The sequence below is a fragment of the Megachile rotundata genome, chromosome 2 (genome assembly GCF_050947335.1).
Source record: "Megachile rotundata isolate GNS110a chromosome 2, iyMegRotu1, whole genome shotgun sequence".
NCBI classification, from domain to species: Eukaryota; Metazoa; Arthropoda; class Insecta; order Hymenoptera; family Megachilidae; genus Megachile; species Megachile rotundata.
The window spans coordinates 20,043,797-20,067,566 of record NC_134984.1 but is presented as its reverse complement, the minus strand read 5'-3'; the positions used below and the strand labels follow the sequence as shown (position 1 = coordinate 20,067,566).

Sequence of the window (23,770 nt, the reverse complement as noted above, 5' to 3'; positions counted from 1 at the left end):
ATAACATTATGTTTATGTATGTATATATAAACGCGACTGTATTTTTACAGTCAAACTACTTATGTAACGCAATTAACGGAATAGTATATCTAGAATTTGGTATTCTGTTTAACACATTGATATTGCTAATTTACTTCAAACTGACTTTATTTGAGATATCAGTAACTTTGTTTGTATACGTAACGCCCTTTGCATATCCAATCAGAATGAAGCAAAACTATCATTCAGGTTAAAGGAACATCTATAAATTACTATCACGTTGATCAGCTGAGTGGATATTCGCAGTGCAACTGTTCTAACATAGCGAGTATTATTTATCGTGACTAAAATTGAGATTATAAAATATATTTGCTATAAAAAACAATGCATTGTAGTAAAATGCATGTCTTTTGATGATTTTAAATATAATTACAAGTTAAAAATTATTACAATTTGCTAATCAAACTACAGTTCACACCCTATTCATTTCTTACATTTTGGTAAAGTGCATGATAATACTTTACAAAAAAATAATAAATATTACTTTTGCCAATAACATTAATAACATGTGAGCTAAGTTTTGTTAAATAGGTTATGTGATTATGTTGTTTAAAGTATAACTACGATTTTTTATTGTAAATATCAAAAATTTCTAATATGTTTATCGCGCTCCTTAAGCGCCAATATTAGTTTAAAAATTAAGAATGGAACGAAATGGCGCGAGAGAAATGGAAGAACGAATGTGTATAAGAGCTAGTGGAAAAGCATTGAAAAAGTATGGTAGTACAGCCAAGCATGTTACACGAACTGAAAATTTAATAAAACATACTGTATCAGCAACTGATACTCTTCAAGGAATTGCTTTAAAATATGGAGTCACAGTATGAATTTATTATTTTACTTTATATACATTGTTATTTAATAGACAAAAAGCTATGATAGGTAATAAGTGTTATAAGTTTTTTATTTTATGTCTTTTGTAGACTGAACAAATTAGAAGAGTTAACAGATTATGGGCTTCTGATAGTTTATTCTTAAGAGAACATTTACTTATTCCTGTTACGCCAGAAAGCCCATTATCATTACCAGTGGACAATACTAACGAAACTGAACATAGTGGAATTCAAAATGTAATTGCATTTTTTAAAGTAAATAAGTACAGAATTAGCACTTAATATTATGTCATTTTTAAATATAATTTTTAGGTGTCTAGTCCATCTTCAATAGCATCATCTATAGATGACGATAATTCAGTTAATGACTTCTTAGCTAAAATGGATTGTTCTATAGCTAGTGTTAAAAGAGAAGTAAAGCGTACTCAGGGGAATAGTGAGTAAGTTATTTATCACTAATTAATTATATTGTATACTTTTTATTATGACATGTACATGAATTTATTCATAAATTATACTTCAGATTTTGCACAGATGACAATGACCTCTATATACAGCAACGTAGAGCATCTGCTAAATTGCGTAATTCACTTCCTGTAACTTCAAATATATACACAGCACCGTCTACATCAGAACCATTAAGATCGTCATCTTCTAATGATATGCATAACTTCCCAACTGCTGTAGTTATGACTCAGGGTAGAAAAGTGAAAACATCATTACAGAGACTTCAAAAAGAACAAGATGAAATATTCCAATTGTAGCAGCTAAATTTTACTAGATCCTAACATGTTATGAACTAATGGCATCATTAAGACATTTGAAGAAAAGATATATTAATAATGAACAATGTACTGGAATCGGTAGAAGACTATTTCATATTTGAAATTTGTTGATCCAGTATTAATGTAAGTTATATTCATTGTTTTTTCATAAACTTTATATTATATTTTCATTACACTCTAATTGGAAATATTTATAGAGAACAATACTGACCATTTCTATTCGCGTAGCTTCAATACTATATGAACAATGAATCAATTAGCTCTCATATTGTCCAAGCATATATTTAAAATATTTCCAAACATATGTCTTAGTAAACCGTATGTGCCTTTGATCCAAATCAATTGTGTTCTAATTTTACAGTTAACTTTTTTGTTTAAAGTTTTGAGTTATCTATATGATATTTTTTTTTATGATTTTTATGAACTTTCTGATTACAATTATGTTGACTAAATAGCTCAGAGAAATTACAATTTAAAATGATACTATAATTTAACATTGATATTCTATTATACGATTTAATTCTTTAAATTAATCTTGTCTTCCTTATGAAATGTTCTCAACATTATTTCCTTATATGATTTATTTTAATTTTAAACAGATCAAATGCCAAATTAGGCAGATAAATGCAGCTTTGATAACAAATCCCTTATCTTTATTCATAAAAATTATTAATTTAAATATATGAAATATTCATAGTTTATAATGAAGAATAATGTTAGGTTTATCCAGAACGTAAATGCTCAATTTATAATTTTAATTTTGTAATAAATAATTTTGTGATCTGTAGCAACCATTATTATTGAAAAATCCAATGCAACAAAAACTACTGCAATTATTACATTGTTGCACAAATCATTTCGATATAATTTTCAATAAAAGTTTTTGTTTTTAATACTAGCAATGGAATTTTAAAATCAGTTTATATTGATTATGGGAAATATTTCATTTTCAAAAAATAGTAAATATTAAATTACTATAACTTAATTTAATATAAATTATGTGTAATTATTTTTCACGTTACATAAATTTACTGTTGATACAATTAATAAAAATTTTATGAAAGAAAAAATAGTACCTGTTAATATTGTCTATATTTGATATTTTGTTTGATAGTATATTAATAATGTTGTTTGCTGATATTATGTACACAATTTTAGTATTGTTATGTTGTTTACATTATGTTAAATGTAATAAAATTATATATTTTATAAAAGGTATATTAAAAATTGAAATATACATTCAATAAACAAACAATAAATTTATTTAAAACAGAGTATGCTAAATGTAGGAAGTATAAATTTAAAAATTTGTATTCAACACTGTTACATGGTCTAACTTTTGTTTTCATTTGTTATGAATTCATAACAATTAACTTAAGTCAGTTTTAATGCTATGCATTAATGATTAATTGTAAATATATTCATGTATTAAGTATTCTGCGTATATAATTTAATAATTGTAGTATAAAACAACAATTGTTGAGTATATAAAATGTACACAATCAATTTTTATATTGAATGTGCGCGACTGTGTATATGTACATATTCATTAAAAAATATTTAACTGCTATGTATACATGTAAAATAAATATTACTTGCTGGTAAAGTAACCTACATTTAAACATGCAATAAAGATTATTCTTATTGTTATTACTAGTACTGGTTTATTGTCTAGTGCAATTTGTTATTATGTTTACATATATTGTATATATCCCTATTGGTGCTTATTTTAATATCTATACTTACATCTTACTCACATCATCTTATTTACATGCAACTTATAACTTATTACTTAGTAAGATTTGGTATATATTTACATATTATATTACATCATAAATATTACAGTAGATATGTATAGATGCTTATATAAATATTTAATATAGAAGTTTAAAAATACTCCTACTGTAATTGTAAATATAAATGTTTCATCTTTAGGTTTAAATAATAAACCTGTTTTATTTAATATTATATAAAATATCAACTTTGTTATTAATTATCCTAATAGGATGTGTTACAAACTCATTGCAATCACATTTTAATACATTTATAAAATTGAATGAACCTATACGATTATTACACTGTAAACAATGGAGTCTACCTTTTGTCCAAGATTCCTGTAAATATTTACATGTTATACTGTATGAAACACATAACATACAATGTTTATAAATAAAATAATTGGATTATCAAAATGATTATAAATGTTCACAACATATTTACTTTATTTACAGCATCTGCAATCCATTCTGGCATATTGTCCTCTGATATAAATGAACATGGTTCTGGATTATTTATTCCACACCCTCCATGCATAAGATCCTTTTTTATTTCGCCATGTGAAGTTAATAATTTTACTGAGCCATTAAAAAGATTCTTTCTACAATACTTACACCTCACTTCCATTACCTATGAAAGAAATATAACTTTTAATATCCTTTCTTCATGACTAATCTGATAAGTACTAACAACGGCAATAAATAAAATTTGTTAAAATATACAATTATATAACTAGTTAAACAAAAAACACAAAATTTGTGTATATAATTTTGACTTTTAAATAAAAACTTAGAGGTTATCGATATACAGAAGATAAATAAATATACATATATATATAAAAACAAAAAAAAAGTGTGAATATTTAGCAAGGTATATAAAATACCTTTTTCGCGCAGCTGAAAATGTGATAAAAAATTTGTCATTGACACATTTGTTTAGTGACTGAAATTCTTACATGAATTCAAATATTTTCCGTTCAACGAGAGAGTATATTGAGTTTAGCGTATTTTACACCACTATAATGCATGCGAGTTACTCTTGTTTGCAAACCAATCACAATCATTCGACACAATCGAAAACTTATATTTCGAGGCTCATACTTTCTTGTCGAACAAAGAATACGCATCTAGAAGGAATACATAACCTCAAACAATATTTTAAAGAAGTAGTCAAATAACATCTCCATATATGCAATGTATTTTGAAAAATACATTATTCTGTACAAATTGTTATATACATTTCTTAGTACAAATTAAATATTTTTACTTTATTCAGTAAATACACTGTTATAACTAATAATTATAAAAATAATTAATAAACTAATATTATTAATAAATATTGTAATAAAACATAAACATCAAAATGTCTATGAGAATTATAATTCTATATTTTGTATTTTTGTCTTGGAATTATATGTACCTCTAACAAGAAACTTATTTAATCTTCACCTGCTGGAATAGCATCTTCTAATCGTTTAATAAATTTTACACGTAATTCAGTTATATTATCATTTTTAAGTTGGTCCTGTACAAACCAGCAAGCAATTTCCATTTGTACCATTTCACAAGCTCCTCTTAATATCCCAATCAGTATGTTACAGTACTTTAAATTTAAACAATGGTCTGGTAATTCAACAAATTCTGTTAACGGATTTGCTTCAAAACATAAAGAGAATTCATCGCCAGCTGCACTCCAATTGGAAATTGTTGGTGTTATGCCCAAAAATATTTTAAAGCCTGTCTGTATTTTCTCGGCAGTATCTCGAAAATCATAACACCGACCAGATCCAGTACGTGCTAAAAAGTCTTCTATCAAGCGAATTCCCATATTGTAGCCCATCCTTTCCAACTGCTTATTGACATCTTCCACATTTTCATAATCCTTTAGTAATTGGGCCACCAGTGCACCATATGTCAATGTGAATAACTCAGAATTCTGGAATTTATAATCACATATAAATACGAATAATACACTAAAAACTTTTATAATACATTAAAATGACAAAGTGAATATCAAATTATATCCATAACCTTACTTATAATTTAATACATATTTTTGATAATTACTTGATAATTTAAAACAATTTAACAATTTATAATGTACATATTTTGTAGAAATTGATAGTACGATTTTAACTTGTACTTACAACTTTTTTTGAATCAAGTTTCGTGCCTGTTCGTGACATGTTTACACGCACGACTACTATACCGCACTGATAATGATTGACACTTCATATACTCTTTACTTAAAATTAACTAGGAATCTAGGGATTTTGATCTGAATTTTTCTGTCGCTTGAGAATACATTTTATTATTGTATTTTTTGAAAATCTTTAGGAAATATTGTAAGACACAGAGATAGTATGAAATTTATAAATATCGTTTATTATAAAATGTATCAATTTTGTCATGTTATTAACAATCTATATTTATAAATGAGTACAACTTGTTTTGTTACTTGTATACAACAAGATATAAATTATTAACTTAATATTTTTTTATATTATACATGGATTATGTAACTTTTATTATAGTTACACATGATATATTTTAGAATGAGAAACTTAATATAGGACGGAGTCCTTAAACTGATTTTTGGGCAATCATATCAACAATGTATTATCTTTTTATGAATATCATTATTCAGAAATCTCCCATAGCTGCTATAATATTGTATAATGCTGTTCTTGCATCACTTTTTTCAAATACACCTAAAACTTCCATTGCCCTTTGTGAATGTCTCTTTTGTAATTGTTTAGTTAATTCAATTCCAGGTCCCATCATGACAATCTTGTGAACCTATGTATACAGGTTACAGTAAATTCTAAAGTTACGAACTTTGTTATTTAATATTAATAGTGAACATACCTTATTATAATCTACATTATTTACAGATTCTAAACCTTTATCGATTTCTGCCAAAATCGATGGGTCATGTTCAATATGAAACATAATTGGTGCAGAACACAAATTGAATGTTACAGCTTGATCTTTTGTAACAAATGGACCTAAATCCAAACAAGCTTGCCAAGCTAATGCTAAATGTTTGCCGAATTTATAGCCTTGTTCTTGTATTTCATTGTTGTGCCCAGCTAATTTCAGTGTACCTTTACAAGATTTTCCTAACAAGGCACCAGCACTTAATACATTTCGGAGAGTCCATTCATTCACAGCATAATCTGTTCGGTCTTCAGGTGGTATAGAAGGTAAAGGATTGTTCTGATTATCCCTACGTCCTATAAATTCTGCTTCTGCCAAATCTCTTACTGCACTTGACATCAATTCTACAATCTAAACATAAGTACGATAAAATATGAACAAACTTATACCAACATATTAATAATGTTTATACATACATCTTGATTACGAAGATTTGCTAATTCAGCACAAGAATTAGCTAATAAGTAATCTCCACTTAACAATGCAATTTTATTCCCAAAGTTCATGTCATTCAATTCTGAAGTTTCTAAATAAACACTAGGTTCTATGTTTACTAATCCTTTATGAACAAGATGACTAGTACGTATCATTTCAGTGACTTCTGCTAAAGCTCGTTGACTAAATAATCATTTATTTAAAAACATCTTCTTTTTATATGTTTCAATGTAAATTAAAGCACAATACCTATGTAATACACCAGCAGCTTTATCCTCTTCCATGTCATCTACGCTTAAATGCCCAGCAGCTTTTGAAATTAATAATACTATAAGACCCCATGCTTGCATATTATTACGTCCATTATATATAACGCTTCTAAAATAATGAACATCAATAAATATACAATTTTGTAATTGATATAAAACATATTAATAAAATACTGACTTGGCTGTTTTTAACAGAGGATGGTTAGATCCTACCAACTTTCTAAGATGCAATGCCACATTTGCTATTTCATCACTCAGAAGCCAACGTAAGCTTAAAAATGATGTTGGATATCCAACAATTTTTTCGGCTTCTGAAACAGCTCTATTCCAATCTGGTTTTTGACTTCCTGTTAGCTTGGCTTCAACCTTATTTAACTGATGTAAATGAAATGTATTCTGCATAGAAATATGCACATTTCTTTGCTTTTTATAGTATACATTATATTCACTACACAAAACTGCTTTGGCTAGATTTCCATTTCTTGGCAAAGTAAAAATAACTTTATTCGTTAACATTTTTCTGCTGTATACACCTGTGGAATTTGTTTTCCCTCTACATTAACATTAGTCCCACATTCAACAGGTATAACGCACATGATTGACGTTTCAAGCTTTCACTTTTGACCTTGTTCTTGTAAAATATCATGTGACTTAACTTTTGGTTAATATAGTTATTCATTTTCTATTATGTAAAGTTGCTATAGAACTTATGCTATACATTTGCATAAGCAGTCTCATATATTATATGTTTCATTCAATTTATTAACTTTAGTATTACCCATGTGTATGTACTTGTTACGTAAAAAATGAATAACCTTAATAGTCACGAAAATGTTAATACCACTTGTGTTATCGCTTTGTTTCACAAGAGAACCGTAGTAGCTCGCGCATCTCAGCTAAATTCAAGAGATTCCTTATGATCAGTGTGGTTCTTATCTACCACTTATTTCTTATTGTGTGGTCATATACGCCGTGAACAAAAAATACACGAAAAGTGGAACAAAAATGATGATGCAAATTTCATATATAATACTTTATAGATAACTGTGCTTATCTATACAGTGATACGAAGTAATACTTCAAAGTCATATATTATATGTATGCAGTTATACAATTTAGTAGTGTGTAATAAACCTACCCCCTAACATGATGAAATAACCTAATTTGTGAATTTCATTCCTACACTTCTATATTTGTGAATAAAAATTTGATATAATGTTAAGCATTGTTTTATATCGCCGTTTGCTACAAATTGGATACAATGAAAGGAAACCTTGGATCAGATCATTTACAGTATGTGCAATTAAACCTCGGAGGAAAATAACTTGTTCAGAAGAAGTTTTGTCTAACATATCCATATGTAACCCATTGTATCCTGCCCTTGGAGTTAGGGTAATATTACTAATTTATATTACATTCACAAAGTAACTGTAAGAGAATTGTAATGGTGCTTGTTTGAAGTATTAATTATTTATTAATATTTGATACTTTTATTATAATTGTTTTAGTCGATGCTAGATTGCTAAAAGTTTGTAGTCAAAATTTCAACTATAACATCAGTAATAGAAGCTATATGGTTGTTATATAATTTATCTCTATTATATGAATAAAGAAAAAAAAATGTTCATTACTCAATGATGACAGTAAATAGTTTTAACACAAATTAGTTATATAACAGCATTAAGCAGTTATCTATTTCAAAACAATTTTTTTTATTGATTCTACAGATATAACATATGAATAATGGGTAGAACATCAAGAAAACGTCATCGAAAGAAGAAGTTAAATTTGACAGAAGTACCTGAAAACAGGGAAGACAGTCTGATGCAACTAAAATCTTGGTTACTAAGAAATAATTGTTTATCAATTTGTCATTTGATTCCATATAATTTTTCTGTTACTGGTAGAGGGTTGAAAACGATAAAGGAAATTAGAGTCAATGATATATTGATTAAAATACCATATGAAATATTAATAACAACATCTACATTATATCAAAGCAATGTCAAAAATTTATTTTCAAAAACTGAACAGTATAGTGCCCAATGTTTATTATCTGTGTTTATTGTATATGAATCACATTTAGAAAATACATCAAAATGGTACCATTACATTAATAGTCTTCCACAAATTTTAACAAATCCAGATTTTTGTACAAACAAAGAGAAAAATCTATTACCACCAGTTATCATGAATTACATGTATGAATGTCATAAAATATACAATGATTATAAGTTATTAATTAAATCTATAAATAATTTAGAATCAAATAATAAAGGTAATTGTTTTCACTGTAATATTAATTTTAAAAAAATAATAACATTTGAAAGATACAAGTGGGCATATTATATTGTTAATACAAGAGCTGTATACATAGATACAAGCTACATAGAAACAGAACAAAATAGTGCTATTAATATTAAACATCCTAATAATTTAGCTTTAGCTCCTTTTCTAGATTTATTTAATCATGATATCTATAGTGCCACACATACATCTATGATTACTGATAAAAATGATAAAAAATTTTATCAAATTACTACATTAAAATCATTTAATAAAGAATCACAGGTTTTTATCAATTATGGTGCACATAGTAGTCTTAAGTTATATGTTCATTATGGTTTTTTTATACCAAATAATCCTTTAGATGAAGTTTATTTTGATATTTCTGATGTGCAAGCTTGTTGTAATATCCCAAAGTTCAAATTAGATTTTATAATTTCTAATAACATTCAAAAAGACATGGCATTTATAAGGCAAGGATTGAATTATAATGCAATATCTACGTTATTCATATTAAGTACAAAATTGCAAAAGAAATATTGGAGTATGAAACTATACGGAGATTCTCTTACTAAAGAGGATATAATAGATACACGTGACATAGCAATGCAAATTTTTTATTTAAAGAAGAACCAATTAATCCATCAGTTAAATAACATGAGAACTGTAAAGAATTATACCCAATGCTTCTCAATTGCAATAAGTTTTATGGAAGAGCACATTGAAATATTAAATGAATCATATAGTAATTTTTGTATAAAAATAATGTAGAAGTAAAAAACAAGTTGTAATATATATGCATAAAAGATGTAACATATAATATGATTTATAATTTTATAACATTTTAATAAATTATTAATATTTATTATAAAATTTTGTTTAATTTTTTACTACTTAAACAGTTTTGTTATTAATATTTAATAACATTTATTTTTTCTCTTTCCACCTGTTAATATATTTTAATAATTAAGACATCAATATATGTTTTAATTCAAGTTTTACTAATAATCATGTGAAGTTATTTAAAAGTTTTGAATCAAATATTTTTATAGTGTTGTAGCGGAAATGTAATTCATCGGAAAAAAAATATATTACAAACAAAATCTGCTACACCAATAAAATTTCCACTGGAAATTCCTTGGTTTACTGGTGGAAAATCAAGTCAGCCAAAGAGAGATTGTTTCCATCCTGGTGTATCCAGTTTAAGTCATGAAAGTCTTGATTTGCAAGATAAAAAACCAGTTACTTCATCAGATATGATTAAAGCAATGCTTACATATATTTGGCCCAGAGTAAGTTATTTTTACCATTTAATTAATGTTATGATAATATGTTTGTTTGTTTGTAGGATGATCCAGAAATAAGGAACAGAGTTAAACTTGCTGTTAGTTTACTTATTGGTGCAAAAGTTTTAAATGTCTGTGTTCCTTTTATTTTTAAATACGCGATAGATACTCTTAATACTCAACATATAGCAACTACTGGTAATGCTCTTTTAAGTTTAGACACTGCACCAGAAGCCATTGCAACTGCAGCAACAACATTACTCATAGGATGTATGTACGTTAAATTGTTTTAGAAATAGTATTATGTTTAAAAATCAATAATAATAATTTTTTTATAAAACAGATGGAATAGCACGGGCAGGGGCAGCAGGATTTAGTGAATTACGCAATGCAGTATTTGCAAAAGTTGCTCAACATTCTATTCGAAAAATAGCTAAAAATGTTTTTTTACATTTACACAATTTAGACATGGCCTTTCATTTAAGTAGACAAACTGGAGCATTATCAAAAGTAACATAAATTTTTATCTTTGACAAATTTTCGTTATTATAATCATTTGTTATTATTCTTGTAACATTTTTATAGACAATAGATAGAGGCAGTCGTGGTATAAATTTTGTATTAAATGCAATGGTATTTAACGTTATACCTACTGTCTTTGAATTAGGATTGGTTAGTACAGTACTATATCTAAAATGCGGTGGCGAATATGCTAGTATCGCTCTTGGTTGTGTTGGAATTTATACCATATTTACATTAGCCATTACGCAATGGCGAACGAAGTTTAGAATTTATATGAATCAAGCAGAGAATGAAGCAAGTAATAAAGCAGTAGATTCACTTATTAATTATGAAACAGTGAAGGTACTTTAAAAAGAGTATTGTTCTTATAATTAATAATTATGTTGTATAAAATTATATTATATTTATTGGATAAACAACTAAAACCAAGACTTTTTATGTTAGTATTTTAATAATGAACGATTTGAAGCACAAAGATATGACGAATCTTTGAAAAAGTATGAAAGTGCATCCCTTAAAACAAATACTAGTTTGGCATTTCTAAATTTTGGACAAAATGCCATATTTAGTGGTGCTTTAAGTTTAATAATGGTTTTAGCAGCTAACAATATTGCACATGGTAAATATTTTTCGTTAGACTGAGAATATATCTAATATAACAATATTATGTAACACAAGGATGTATTTAGGTACTATGACCGTCGGAGACTTAGTAATGGTCAATGGACTTTTATTTCAACTATCAGTTCCATTGGGATTTCTGGGATCAGTTTACCGTGAAGTTAGACAAGCTCTTATTGATATGCAAACTATGTTTACACTGATGACAATGGATACATCTATTAAGGTACATATCACTTATTTTAAAATGATATCGACATAATATTGTTTAAATGATTAATGTATTTTATAATGTAATATCAGTCCAAAGAAAATGCAATAGACTTCAATATAAACTCAACAAATTCAAATATTGAATTCAAAAATGTTAATTTCCAATATGTCGACGGAAAACCTATTTTCAAAGACATTAATTTTACTATTCCAAGTGGTAAAAAAATTGCTATTGTTGGAGGATCTGGCTCTGGGTAAGTTTCAAGTATAATGTAAATAATTGTAATACAGTAGTTGATAATGTACATTTTCAGTAAAACAACATTGGTAAGACTATTGTACCGATTTTTTGAACCACAATCTGGAGATGTTTGCATTAATGGTTACAATATTCGAGACCTTGATTTAGATACTTTAAGAAGATCAATAGCAATTGTTCCTCAGGTAAGTGAATAGATAACGTAGAAAACTTTTATTTTACATTACTAACTTTAAAACATGATTTTAGGATACAGTTCTCTTTCATGAAAGTATCTTTTATAATCTTCATTATGGAAATTTAAATAAATCAAAGGAAGAAGTTTATGAAGCTGCCAAAATGGCAAATTTACATGATTCTATTCTTCAGTGGCCAAAAGGATATGACACACCCGTTGGAGAACGTGGTTTAAAATTAAGTGGCGGTGAAAAACAGCGAGTTGCAATTGCTAGAGCAATTTTAAAAAATAGTCCGATTTTGATCTTTGATGAGGCCACGTCATCCTTAGATTCTATCACAGAACATGTAAGTCTATTAGATATAATTTAAATGCTATTAATACCCATTTAATAATATTTTCACAGAATATCCTTGAAGCATTACGCAGAGCAACTGCTGGACGCACGTCCATTGTTATTGCGCATCGTTTATCCACAGTTATGGATTCAGACGAAATTTTAGTACTAGACAAGGGTAGTTTAGTTGAAAGAGGAACACACGATTGTTTATTATCTATGCCAAATTCTTTTTATAGTAAATTATGGAAAACGCAGCATATGGGAATGCTTAAATCTAAAGAAAAAAATGAACCTAATTGTAGAACTCCTGGAGTTTAAAACAAACATTGTATGATATGCAGGTAAACATATTTATAAAGTGTTAACTTTAGACACAAACAATTGAAAGCAATTTGTGATAGATTAACAGTAAAAGAAAAACCCATTTTTTAGAAAGAATCTACTTAAATATTTAGTACATGATATACCAATTTGAAAAAATATACTATGTACAATGCTTTTATTTCATTGTACATTCTTAGTTTATGTAATATTAATTAAGAATATTTAATATTCCAAACTTATATCCACACAATAATATATGTGCTGTGCACATATGTAGTATAAATACCTAATATTTATAAAAAATTAAGTACATGTGATTTTCTGTAATATAATTGTATAGAAATTTATAAAAATAAAAGTGTTTCAAATCCATATGTTACTAATGAATACAGTATTAAATGATAGGCTCTTTTAACATTTTATATAATTTATATGATATAATTAAATAAAATAAAATAACTGGAATAAAAAGTTTATTGTTAACTATAAATTATTTACACTGCTTTTTAAGTAACATTGTAGTATTATTACAAACACATATAGTTCCACATGTAAAGATAAGAGTACATGTATTTCAATAGATTTTATTAATTAACATTTTACATTTATGAAAATTTTCATTGATTTGAATTACATTAAACTTCTGAAAAATAAATATAGTTTCAGAACACATTGATTAGTGAAATGTTGTGTGTTTGTTACCTTAGCAACTGTTTAAAAACAGTTATGGATGCTGACTAGTCTACAATAAGTTTTGGACAAAGCTACAATAATTTATTCTTTTAAACACAAGTATTACATATATTTGAGATGTTAGCTGTGATGTAGAACTGACAGATATAAAATGCAAACTGAAGTTCCTACACTACCTGTAGTACATTTCAATACCAATAAAAACCTCAATAGGTAATCAAAACAGTATTAAACACTTTACAAGCAGTTTGGCAGAATTCAAATAAATTTTGCTATATAAAAATTCAGATTAATACTTCATATTATTTGGTCCTGCAAATTAACTCTTTTTATTTATTTTAATACTTCTTTTTGGATCATTTTAATTCTATTAATATCATTTTCTCTGTGAACAAAAGATATATTATTTAAAAACATTTTAACACAGTGTATTCATATGTAATTTACAGAAAACAAAATTCTAATTTAGGGAAATCAGTGGAAGCTAAATGTAGTTTACCACACAAGCATATAACATGTCTTTCATCTAAGAAGAACTTGCATCCTTTACTTGGTTGGTATTAAAATCATATTAAACATATATAATTTTCATTTATTATTTTATTTTAGTAAATAAAAAATTATTCTATATTTTCTAAACACTTAACACTTTTTATGAATACTTCATTTATTCTTAAATTATGTATAGGTCAACCATATCAAGTTCACGTTCACCAGCAACCTTCTTCAGAACACTTAAAGCTTCATAAAAATAGCATTGAACAAAGAGTTTTATCAGCAAAAATGTTGCGCATTAAGGAATTACAAAATCAATTAGCTGATGCACATTATCAATTAAATGTAATAATTTGAATTATCATATTATATAAATAAAATGAGATATGAAATCTTATATAATTACTTACACATTATAATCTTATATTAATTACTGATATACTGAATCTAATTATACCTTTTTATACAGGAATTAAATAACGAAAATAAATTATTAAAATCATTACAAAAAAGGCAAGATTCTGCATTAAAGCGTTATGAAGGAACAAATGCTGAACTTCCACGGATTATTAATTCACATCATGAGGAATTGAGAGTACTTCAGATTAAATATAAAAAGTTAAAAACTGTACAAAAGGAAACACGTGATTTACTAAAAGAAAAGGAAAATGAACTTCAACAGTTGCAGGTGAATACTAATCATAACATTTAGAAATATAAAGAAGTACATGATTCAATATTTATACATTACTTCTATAGTGTCAAAATAAACATTTGTTGCAACTAAGTAAAGACCGTAATTTGGAAGAAAGAGAAAAATTGCAATTACAAGTTTCAGATTTAAATCATAGAATACAGCAACAGCAAGAAACTATACAGGTAATTCAAAAGTTTAATGATGTACTATATCTTTCATAACATTAATAAGTTTCTTTGTTTCATTAGACATTGCACAGAAAATTGATTCTTGAAAGTAAAAGCTTAAAACATCAATTACGTATAGAAGTTACTAAGCGAAAAGAAACACAAAAGAATTTAGATGAAACAATAGAAAAATTGAGAAGTTTAGAAAATTTCCTAGATAATAGGGAACGTAGATTATATTCTAATGGACAATTAGTACTTCAAAATAAGAATAGACGGTTTGGTACACAATCTCTTACAAATTTAAGAGATATTAGGTATGTGATAAATATAGTATTAAATTAGTGTTTTCCTTCATTGTTCTTATATATATAGTAATGTTTTCAGCTCATCAAATCCATTGAAATTGTCAGATAAATGTGAAAAATGGCAAACAAACGCGCAAGATAATATCTTGGTAATAATTCATCTCATAATGTAATTTTTAAATGTTTGTAAGTTTTTAAAAATAATGAAAAAAATTTTTGTATGCTATTTTTAGCCTACACTTAATACATCCGAAGTAAATGATAAAAATATGAAAGCAGATGATGAAGTAAATTCAAATCAAACCCTGAATTCTGTAAGGACAGAAACAATGGCAAATTTGGAACAAGTCAGAAAGTATCGTCTTCAAAAACCATTGCATAAGAGAACTTCATCAGATGATTCAGAAGAGAAATTGAAAGAACTAGATTTCACAATAAGTGAAAATTCAAAGACTTCAATAAATTTACAAAATTCACAATTAAAAAAGAAAGAGGAAAACATTAATTGGCAATATGATAATTTTAAAAAAATATTTAAAAATCAAGAATATCAGAATTCAAATGAAACATTAAAAAAAGAATTTACTAATTCATCTGAAGATAGTGGTAGTGGAAGTGAAAGTGAAAGTGAAAATTTTAAAAATAATTATATTACTGCAGCTAACTCCAGACAATTACATAGAAGGTTTGTATAATTTAAAGCATGTATTCTCTTTTATAGTAATAGGTTGTCATCTCTACTTATAACTATAATATAATATGTTTTAGATTAATTAATGATGTAGATGATACTATAGATTTAAAAGAATTAACATTTTCTGAACATACAAATAAGTTAAAAATGCAGGTCAGGAGAAGTTCTCACAAGAGTGATTCAGAAATAGATACTGCACTTCAAGAAGCAATTAAACATGATTTTGCAACAAATATAAGTGATGACCAAATTTACTATAATTCTGACAAAGAAGTAGAAAAATTAACTTCAAAAAGTTTGTTAAATGGATCACAAAAAGTTGATCAAAATCTAACTCATGAAATGCAAATACAAACTAAAAATGCATATGTCCCCTACAACATTGAATCTGTTGAACAAGAAGATACAACTTCAGAAAATGTAGAAAAGTACATACTTGAACCAACTAAAAGAAAAGACTATATTGATACAAATATATCACAAAGTGTATTTTCAACTGAATCATTGTTACAAACATTGGAATCTAAAGATGAACAATGGAGTCAAGATGCTGCATCATTTATAACTTATAATGAACCAGAATCAATGGACACTCAACCAAAAATGACTCTTTCAAATGAAAATCATGTTGAACATTTGCAAAGAAAGTCTATAGAAAATTCATCAAATGTTTTGGAAAATTTGGATAAAGTAGAAATAAATGAAGCAGATACAATGAACAGAAACATTTTGAATGACAACTGTGATGTAGAAACAAGAAATAAATTAAATAAGCAAGAAGCACATATAGAATCAAGAAATGTTGAAACATTATTGAATGATGTAAAATCTCATGATACTGATTCAATTCATGGTACACCTGTTGATGTTGATACCACAAGTAAAATTAGTATTAAACTAAAACCAACCAATTATATCAAAGAACAGTTATTAGCATCAATGAAAGCTATCGATGACAATGAAAACATTGAATTTTTAAGTCAAGATTATAAAAAACATGACATGACAAATAGAAAACAAATTACAGACAATTTATTTCATGGTATACCTACTCATATGAAAAAGAAACAGGATATCATCAAAGACATATTTGATACTGATACAATTAAAAAAGAATCGATAGGTAGCTGTAATAAATTACACTGATATAAAAATTAGCAAATAAATTCTTCACAAAGTTACAATGAACGATAAACCTTCAAAATAAACTTGGTACATATGTTACTCTGTCTATAATACATATAGTATTATATATATACATATTATTTATTTTATGAAAAGTTACAAACTTAATACAATAAAATATTTAAGAATTTATAATCCTGGAGTTAATATCTTTTACCCTAATTCTGACTTGTAATATATATATTATAATTAATTTTAGTAAATATTTATTTTATTCGTTTGTAAATTAATGTGAGTAAAAACACCTTTTTGTCATGTATTTTATTCTTTTTTTTTATATTTTAGGTGTTTAAAAATGACATTATTTTTTAGTATATACATATTATTTTTACATAATAAATGATAATTTTTCAAAAATCAAATCCATAATTACAAATAATTCATAAAAATACATACATTTTATGCTCCAAACTAAAATATGGAGTATGTATATTTGACATTAGGGATATCATAAAGACGCTTGTGTTTTCTTAATTGCCATGCGCGTAGAATTAGAAATACTGAATGTGTTCCATGCGCAGAATGGACGAAAACCGGTCGTTTGACGATCGTGTTCTCTCACCAAAGTGACTATACACTGCAATGTACACAAAATCTTAATTTTATAGATTGGCAATACTGCTTTCAAGATTGACAAGAAAGAAGACAAACAAGGAAGCAACAAGAAGGAACCTGTTATGTATAATGTATGTGTAGGGAAGACAGTGGAATGAAGACACGCCGCGAATACGAATGCCATAATGAACACCAAAACAAACCATGAATATACTTCTAATTCGTACAACAAAGGTACAATTTCATTCATTTTACATGATAGAACTTATTGTTACTTTAGTATAGTAATATTAATGACAAAATGTATAGCAATTCAAACATTATAATAAAGATGAATTGAAAAACCGTCTGCTGGGCGTCCTTATGGCGTCTGCTAGAATGATGCTTGAAAATTAGAACTTGGTTTTTACGTATAAAAGGAATAAAATTTCTTAATCTTTCAAATGAATTATAGTATGTTACGTATCGAAAATATATATAATTGCCCATATATTTTTTCTTTTGCTGTCATAAATCATAGTATAAACTGAAGAACATATTTACTATTATTCTGTGATTGTTAATGGCCAATATGACAAATAATATAAATATACGTTATTTACTGTTTTCAATTAAGATTCAAAAATTAAATTGATACAATATAAAATATATAAATGAGAAAATTAGAAACAAAAAAGAACACAGTGATTATAAGTGTTATATATATTCAGGTTTGTAATTACTTATTTTACTTTTAAATTTCATTTGTTTCAGGTATTGTGGGAAGTGATAGCCCTGCTGCTTTATTAGATATGCTTGCAGAAGTTGCATCACAAACATTACATTCAGAAAAGAAATATAGTAAATCATTGTCAACATCACAATGCAAGTCAAAAGCGGATCATATAAAAAGGAAGACTTATGAATCACTCTTTACTGTGCCACAACTTTTGTCCATGCCTGCATCACAACTAGTAAAACAATTTTCTATTTTTACAAGCGATGAATTAAAAAGACAGTACTCTTATACATGTGCTCTAGTTGTTGGGTGTGGGCAAAAATATACTAGCTTTGCAAGTGAAGGAAGAGCAAGAATGTCTATTAAAGCACATTTGGCAGAACATTTAGAATATCTAAAAACAAACAAAGATGCTTGTAAGTATACATAATTATGTCCCAAAGTAAAAACAAATTATTACATATTACTTGTAATGCAAAAATAATATATCAGTAATATTATTTTATAGATAAGAATTTTACAGCAAAATCAGTAAGTTATAAAAATTACAAATCAAGTCCCCAAAGTAAAAAAAATAAATTTCAACAAGTAAGAAAACCACAAGAGACATTGAATAAGGAGAATAAAAATGTTATTGAAAATTCAACAAATTATTTGAGAAATATTTTATTAAATGATTCTAATTTTAAAGAATTAGACAAAAATAAGAATGTTGAAAAAGTAGAAAATCTTAAAACATTAAGTAATTCTGAGCAAAAAGATACAGATAGAGCAGATTTCAAAGTTCTTGGAGATCATAGCTATTCTGAACGTTTAAAAGATGAAATTCCTAATGCAAAAGAAGTATCTTTCCATGGTACTTTTGAAAATGCAACAAGTGAAAATGTAAGCATCAATATAATAGGTAAGTACAAATTCGTAAGTTCTGAATATAATATTTTTTTTTTATGCAGATTGTACTTATGGTTGTTGGTACTGATAGTGTTCATATGAAAGAGTATCCTCATGTTACCCAAAAGTTGTCAGAAAAAGTTAATAGAAACTCTGAAACTGTTTATTTACCAGGTAAATGTGTAAAATATTTGTGATACTTAAATATAATTTTAATACTATATTTTAATGTGTAGAAATATCATGGTCCAGTGAAAGTAGCAGTAAAGCTGTAGAAATTACAACTACTAAACCCAAAGGAAAAGCCAAATTTATAGGCACTAGTAAAGAGGAAAGAGAAATGGCATTAGCTTTTATGGATCGGATAAAGAAAAAAGGAAATCCAACAGGAAGTAATCTCGAATGTCGAATTTGCAATCCACCACGAAGTTTTACAGCACCTACAACGTTGGTATCGCACTATCGAAGTCATGCCGGAATAAAGCCATACGAATGTCGTATATGCAGAGCAGTTTTTACAAGGAGGCACAGTTTAAAATATCATATGTTAATTCATCAAAATCAAACACGATTCACTTGTGGTGATTGTGGAAAGAAGTTTAGACACCCATCACATTTCAGAGAACACAGACGTAGACACACTGGAGAAGCACCATTTGGGTGCGATGATTGTGGACAGCGGTATGTAATATTTTATACATTATACCGTATATATTTAATATGTTAATATGTTAACAGTTTAGTGTAATATAAAATTTGTGTTTACATCATTTAGGTTTAAAACGAGAAATACATATAAACGTCATTTGAAAACAAGACATGGTAAAGTTTTAACAACTACTGGTGAGTTGTTGCATCTTTCTGAAGAAGACTTTCAGAAAGTTCGAACTAATAGAAGAAAAAGAAATGACACAAATAAAGACCATATGGTGAATGAAGATATCATTGCAACAAAAACAATTATGCATTATCAAGACGATAATGGTCAATTGCATGATGCTGAAACCGAAGAATATATTGTAAACGAGGTTGTTGCTGATACTGAAAAAAATTGGGAACCAAATGATACGATCCAAATTATTAAAAATTGTTTTGAAACTTATGAGATTTGTCCAGAATCTCATTTGAATAAGACTGAATCCACAGAGACTGAAATAACTGTAAATAATAGTGTTTCTAACAAAAATAACAATTGTCTCACGGAAGAATTCACAAATAAAATGCGAGATAAGTCGTTACATTTACAGAATGCTTCTTGTAACGAGTTGCACGTGGTTCAAGATGAGAACGGTCATATTGTATATGATGATAACACTGATCAATCGGAATTAATTTACCATAATATCAACGAAATACCATCGTATATTAAAGTAGAATATAATAATTTAGCTAACAATGCAAAAAGCAGAAACAATATGGAATTTTATGAAAAACTTGAATTTCCGGAAAATCAGTTTAAGAATTACATACAAATAATAGAAGATACTAAAACAGATTATTGCAACGAAACATTAAACGATTCTTTAAACGAACAAAAAATTAAATACATACATGACATAAAAGAATCAGAAACGAAATTGATACAAGTGAACACTCATGTTGAAGACGAAGATGAAAACAGCAATAAACAAATAACTATTACTCAAGATGATACAAAATACGAGAAAGAAGACAGTAATGTTATCGTGTTTGATTACAAACCTTGTCAAGAAATAAAATTGCACAAGATCGATGTATCAGAAGATATAATAAATTCAAGTACTTCACAAGAACCGAATATTGTTAATAGAATGTCATTAAAAACTAAAGATACTTCGTCGACTCAAAGTAAAAATTGTGTATCACAAACAGATAAAAATTTAGATGACTATCAAACTATAGTAAAAAATTTAATTAAGAGTGGAGTGATTACTTCAAACAGCAATTATGTTCTTGAAAAGAATAAAAAATTATTAAATCAAAGCGAACAAGGTTTGTATATTCATAATGAACCTTTAACCAGTATAATAATACAAAATAAGTGCGTAAATGTACTTCCACAACAACTTAAAATTAATAATAATGTAAAAAATAAATCAAAAATTCAAGTGGATAAACATCAAAAATTCACACTTCTGAATAAACATATGCAAACTATTAATATAAAACAAAATGAAAATCAAAATACTATTTTGTTGTTAACAAGTGATGCATTACAAAATAGTATTTTTAAAGTTGAGCATAACAATTCTGCTGAAAGTGAAAATAAAACACAAATATTTGAGACAAGTAAGTAACACCTAATAATACAAGATGCATTTTGAATTCTTCATTTTATATTCATTAAATCGAAAATATTTCATACTAAGAGCAATATACTTTTGAAATTACGAGAAAGTTTTATAAAATATAGTTAATGAATGTATTAATAGTATGATAGTACTGAAATAATACTTTGAGTTTTTGTACATATAAATATTGTTAACAAAAATGTAGGTTTAATATTTTTTACTAGAGATACAGAGAATATACAAAAATCTTTTTAAAAAGAATGAATTTAATAAATATTTTTACATGATTTAGATTATATAAAGTACACAGTATTAGTATAGGTTTTATATAAAATAAATTATAAAAATATGAATTTAAATGCATTTATTTTGTTTCATGAGAAATAATATTATTTTTTAAATTGTTTAAGAAGTATCATGTTATATGTTATAAAATTTTTATTTATTAGTCATTCCAAACAATACAACTATAAATCATAATTAATCTGTTATATTAACCTTATGTGTATATGATAAAAGTAACACAAATTTGATTCACTTAAGTAAATGAATATAAAATATAGTTACTTAATAGCAATAACATTCGTTTATGTGCCAAATAATTGAAAGCATAGTACAAATTTCTAATTTGATTTAAAAAAATGAAAAATAAAAACCAAAATCTTACTATTGGTAATCGTTTTTCTAAAGTTTTCTACAAGTTTTTCTTTGTTTATAACCCTTTGCATTTATATTAATCATTTTATCATGGATACAATTATCTACATTTATTTGTAGCATACTTACTTGTCAAGTTACACATCATATTTTTTACAAAATATATCACAGTTCATAAAAATGTATATAATAATTTTCAGTGAATTATCTTCTGTGTTAAAATGTTCAAATCCCATTGCAGCTACATTATTTTACAATGAAACTAAAATGACCAGCTAAAAATTATAATGCACTGTTTTTCCAAACATAGCTCAAGCATGTCTTCCATATAAAAATTATTGTTTATTTGGCATTATATTCTCAATGTAATAAGTTTATAAGGATACAAATGTGAATATCTTAATATAACAATACAATGATAATGAAATAATCTCTAGCTATAAATGTATAGTTCTTACAGGTCATGCATAAGATATAACATAGAATACACATTATACACAATCACAAACTTTTTTTTATATTAGACAAGAAAATATATTTAATAATTAGTTGTGGATTAATTTTTATATCAATACAAAAATTAAAAGAAAACACCTTAAATAGCAAATAAATTTGAAAACGTAAAAAATCAAACTTTGTATAAAATGATCACACTATAGATATTTAAAGTTTATGAAAATGTAAATATTCAAATTAATTGTAGAAAAATGAACGTATTGTTTATCTGAGTAGTAACTGTAAATATTGGTTAAAAATATCTTTATCACAAACAGCTAAGCACTGAATAGTCAAAGTCAATATTCATTATCAATGCCTTTACTCTTTTTGTCATTTGAAATTTGCTGGTAAAATTACAATCTACAAATTCGTATATTTTTCTTGAATCATTACATTAGTTTAGGATATAAATACTCTCCTTAAAAAAAGATATAATTCTATTGAAATGTGAAAAACAACATTTACAAAAGCCAGTTGTTTATTTATTGTATAAAATATAAAATTAATAAGTAAAAGATTATTTTACATTAACATTTGTACACTGTGAAAGATAATGTGCCTTGTGTATATTATACGGTTAATTATTAATAATACAAAATCAATTTTTATTATCCATATTATATAATATGAAACAAATGTTGTAATAATTATACAAAAAAATATTTAAGTATAAACTTTCTACTCATTTTTTATTACTATAGTAAACATTAAACGATTATAACGATGTTAATATGAAGAATAATTTTAGTTATACACTGTATTTTTATACTCTTTTTGTACTTAATAAAATATTTAAAAATGATTTTATTATGTAATTGATAATCAAATCCTCTCCCA

General features: G+C 26.3%; 8 protein-coding genes across 14 annotated transcripts; 5 read left to right on the top strand and 3 right to left on the bottom strand.

Moving 5' to 3' along the window:
* Positions 1 to 118: 118 nt before the first annotated feature.
* On the top strand, positions 119 to 3,307 carry red (LysM peptidoglycan-binding domain-containing protein red). 3 transcript variants are annotated; one of them, XR_001097035.2, is made up of 5 exons: positions 119 to 860; positions 963 to 1,109; positions 1,185 to 1,312; positions 1,396 to 1,780; positions 2,446 to 3,307. XR_001097035.2 is itself a non-coding variant. In XM_003706991.3 (4 exons), exons 1-4 carry the CDS (start codon positions 684 to 686, stop codon positions 1,634 to 1,636), a joined length of 693 nt encoding a protein of 230 aa, XP_003707039.1. In that variant the 5' UTR covers positions 119 to 683; the 3' UTR covers positions 1,637 to 3,307. The 3 variants fall into 3 exon arrangements, 1 of the variants encoding a protein (XP_003707039.1); XR_001097034.2 differs by having other exon boundaries at positions 2,257 to 3,307; XM_003706991.3 differs by having other exon boundaries at positions 1,396 to 3,307.
* LOC105663601 (E3 ubiquitin-protein ligase RNF180-like) lies at positions 3,292 to 4,060 on the bottom strand. Its single transcript, XM_012293441.2, has 2 exons — positions 3,878 to 4,060; positions 3,292 to 3,771 (listed from the first exon to the last, which is right to left on the bottom strand). Exons 1-2 carry the CDS (start codon positions 4,058 to 4,060, stop codon positions 3,613 to 3,615), a joined length of 342 nt encoding a protein of 113 aa, XP_012148831.1. The 3' UTR covers positions 3,292 to 3,612.
* A 547-nt stretch (positions 4,061 to 4,607) lies between these two features.
* On the bottom strand, positions 4,608 to 5,740 carry Bet3 (blocked early in transport 3). Its single transcript, XM_003706981.3, has 2 exons — positions 5,580 to 5,740; positions 4,608 to 5,368 (listed from the first exon to the last, which is right to left on the bottom strand). Exons 1-2 carry the CDS (start codon positions 5,616 to 5,618, stop codon positions 4,871 to 4,873), a joined length of 537 nt encoding a protein of 178 aa, XP_003707029.1. The 5' UTR covers positions 5,619 to 5,740; the 3' UTR covers positions 4,608 to 4,870.
* Positions 5,741 to 5,796: 56 nt separating this feature from the next.
* Pdss2 (Decaprenyl diphosphate synthase subunit 2) lies at positions 5,797 to 7,878 on the bottom strand. Its single transcript, XM_003706971.3, has 5 exons — positions 7,255 to 7,878; positions 7,057 to 7,185; positions 6,789 to 6,990; positions 6,301 to 6,723; positions 5,797 to 6,231 (listed from the first exon to the last, which is right to left on the bottom strand). The coding sequence occupies exons 1-5, from the start codon at positions 7,590 to 7,592 to the stop codon at positions 6,076 to 6,078; spliced, it is 1,248 nt and encodes a 415-aa protein (XP_003707019.2). The 5' UTR covers positions 7,593 to 7,878; the 3' UTR covers positions 5,797 to 6,075.
* Positions 7,879 to 8,055: 177 nt separating this feature from the next.
* ABCB7 (ATP binding cassette subfamily B member 7) lies at positions 8,056 to 13,122 on the top strand. 2 transcript variants are annotated; one of them, XM_076542149.1, is made up of 11 exons: positions 8,056 to 8,369; positions 10,415 to 10,654; positions 10,711 to 10,918; positions 10,992 to 11,158; positions 11,234 to 11,512; positions 11,615 to 11,789; positions 11,860 to 12,017; positions 12,095 to 12,258; positions 12,319 to 12,448; positions 12,513 to 12,788; positions 12,848 to 13,122. In XM_076542149.1, the coding sequence occupies exons 1-11, from the start codon at positions 8,292 to 8,294 to the stop codon at positions 13,097 to 13,099; spliced, it is 2,127 nt and encodes a 708-aa protein (XP_076398264.1). In that variant the 5' UTR covers positions 8,056 to 8,291; the 3' UTR covers positions 13,100 to 13,122. The 2 variants fall into 2 exon arrangements, with proteins under 2 accessions (XP_076398264.1, XP_012148826.2); XM_012293436.2 differs by lacking the exon at positions 10,415 to 10,654 and having other exon boundaries at positions 8,056 to 8,468.
* On the top strand, positions 8,479 to 10,344 carry LOC143266647 (SET domain-containing protein 4-like). Of its 2 annotated transcripts, none has more exons than XM_076542158.1 (2): positions 8,479 to 8,652; positions 8,804 to 10,344. In XM_076542158.1, exon 2 carries the CDS (start codon positions 8,820 to 8,822, stop codon positions 10,131 to 10,133), a length of 1,314 nt encoding a protein of 437 aa, XP_076398273.1. In that variant the 5' UTR covers positions 8,479 to 8,652; positions 8,804 to 8,819; the 3' UTR covers positions 10,134 to 10,344. The 2 variants fall into 2 exon arrangements, with proteins under 2 accessions (XP_076398273.1, XP_076398272.1); XM_076542157.1 differs by having other exon boundaries at positions 8,636 to 8,719.
* LOC100881552 (uncharacterized) lies at positions 12,983 to 17,462 on the top strand. Of its 2 annotated transcripts, none has more exons than XM_076542148.1 (9): positions 12,983 to 13,122; positions 14,248 to 14,351; positions 14,487 to 14,638; positions 14,763 to 14,981; positions 15,053 to 15,172; positions 15,239 to 15,474; positions 15,545 to 15,614; positions 15,699 to 16,150; positions 16,234 to 17,462. In XM_076542148.1, exons 1-9 carry the CDS (start codon positions 13,112 to 13,114, stop codon positions 17,303 to 17,305), a joined length of 2,436 nt encoding a protein of 811 aa, XP_076398263.1. In that variant the 5' UTR covers positions 12,983 to 13,111; the 3' UTR covers positions 17,306 to 17,462. The 2 variants fall into 2 exon arrangements, with proteins under 2 accessions (XP_076398263.1, XP_012148827.1); XM_012293437.2 differs by lacking the exon at positions 12,983 to 13,122 and adding an exon at positions 13,814 to 14,011.
* Positions 17,463 to 17,594: 132 nt separating this feature from the next.
* On the top strand, positions 17,595 to 23,735 carry LOC100881441 (uncharacterized). Of its 2 annotated transcripts, none has more exons than XM_012293438.2 (6): positions 17,595 to 18,133; positions 18,653 to 19,033; positions 19,126 to 19,502; positions 19,571 to 19,682; positions 19,745 to 20,189; positions 20,284 to 23,735. In XM_012293438.2, exons 1-6 carry the CDS (start codon positions 18,085 to 18,087, stop codon positions 21,782 to 21,784), a joined length of 2,865 nt encoding a protein of 954 aa, XP_012148828.2. In that variant the 5' UTR covers positions 17,595 to 18,084; the 3' UTR covers positions 21,785 to 23,735. The 2 variants fall into 2 exon arrangements, with proteins under 2 accessions (XP_012148828.2, XP_012148829.2); XM_012293439.2 differs by lacking the exon at positions 17,595 to 18,133 and adding an exon at positions 18,253 to 18,352.
* Positions 23,736 to 23,770: the final 35 nt, after the last annotated feature.

Excerpts from the sequence above, each read along its gene's own strand:
- red (XM_003706991.3), top strand. The coding sequence starts at position 684 with ATGGAACGAAATGGCGCGAGAGAAATGGAAGAACGAATGTGTATAAGA. Across the intron at positions 1,110-1,184 it reads AACATAGTGGAATTCAAAAT|GTGTCTAGTCCATCTTCAAT; the intron begins GTAATTGCATTT and ends TATAATTTTTAG. Across the intron at positions 1,313-1,395 it reads CGTACTCAGGGGAATAGTGA|ATTTTGCACAGATGACAATG; the intron begins GTAAGTTATTTA and ends ATTATACTTCAG.
- LOC105663601 (XM_012293441.2), bottom strand. The coding sequence starts at position 4,060 with ATGGAAGTGAGGTGTAAGTATTGTAGAAAGAATCTTTTTAATGGCTCA. Across the intron at positions 3,772-3,877 it reads TTGCAGATGCTGTAAATAAA|GAATCTTGGACAAAAGGTAG; the intron begins GTAAATATGTTG and ends AAATATTTACAG.
- Bet3 (XM_003706981.3), bottom strand. The coding sequence starts at position 5,618 with ATGTCACGAACAGGCACGAAACTTGATTCAAAAAAAGTT. Across the intron at positions 5,369-5,579 it reads AACTTGATTCAAAAAAAGTT|AATTCTGAGTTATTCACATT; the intron begins GTAAGTACAAGT and ends TATAAATTCCAG.
- Pdss2 (XM_003706971.3), bottom strand. The coding sequence starts at position 7,592 with ATGTTAACGAATAAAGTTATTTTTACTTTGCCAAGAAATGGAAATCTA. Across the intron at positions 6,724-6,788 it reads CAAATCTTCGTAATCAAGAT|ATTGTAGAATTGATGTCAAG; the intron begins GTATGTATAAAC and ends ACTTATGTTTAG. Across the intron at positions 6,232-6,300 it reads ATAATGTAGATTATAATAAG|GTTCACAAGATTGTCATGAT; the intron begins GTATGTTCACTA and ends CTGTATACATAG.
- ABCB7 (XM_076542149.1), top strand. The coding sequence starts at position 8,292 with ATGTTAAGCATTGTTTTATATCGCCGTTTGCTACAAATTGGATACAAT. Across the intron at positions 8,370-10,414 it reads CTTGGATCAGATCATTTACA|TGTTGTAGCGGAAATGTAAT; the intron begins GTATGTGCAATT and ends ATATTTTTATAG. Across the intron at positions 11,790-11,859 it reads AGCTAACAATATTGCACATG|GTACTATGACCGTCGGAGAC; the intron begins GTAAATATTTTT and ends GGATGTATTTAG.
- LOC143266647 (XM_076542158.1), top strand. The coding sequence starts at position 8,820 with ATGGGTAGAACATCAAGAAAACGTCATCGAAAGAAGAAGTTAAATTTG.
- LOC100881552 (XM_012293437.2), top strand. The coding sequence starts at position 13,950 with ATGCAAACTGAAGTTCCTACACTACCTGTAGTACATTTCAATACCAAT. Across the intron at positions 14,982-15,052 it reads ATGAACTTCAACAGTTGCAG|TGTCAAAATAAACATTTGTT; the intron begins GTGAATACTAAT and ends TTACTTCTATAG. Across the intron at positions 16,151-16,233 it reads TCCAGACAATTACATAGAAG|ATTAATTAATGATGTAGATG; the intron begins GTTTGTATAATT and ends AATATGTTTTAG.
- LOC100881441 (XM_012293438.2), top strand. The coding sequence starts at position 18,085 with ATGAACACCAAAACAAACCATGAATATACTTCTAATTCGTACAACAAA. Across the intron at positions 18,134-18,652 it reads TTCTAATTCGTACAACAAAG|GTATTGTGGGAAGTGATAGC; the intron begins GTACAATTTCAT and ends CATTTGTTTCAG. Across the intron at positions 20,190-20,283 it reads TGCGATGATTGTGGACAGCG|GTTTAAAACGAGAAATACAT; the intron begins GTATGTAATATT and ends TACATCATTTAG.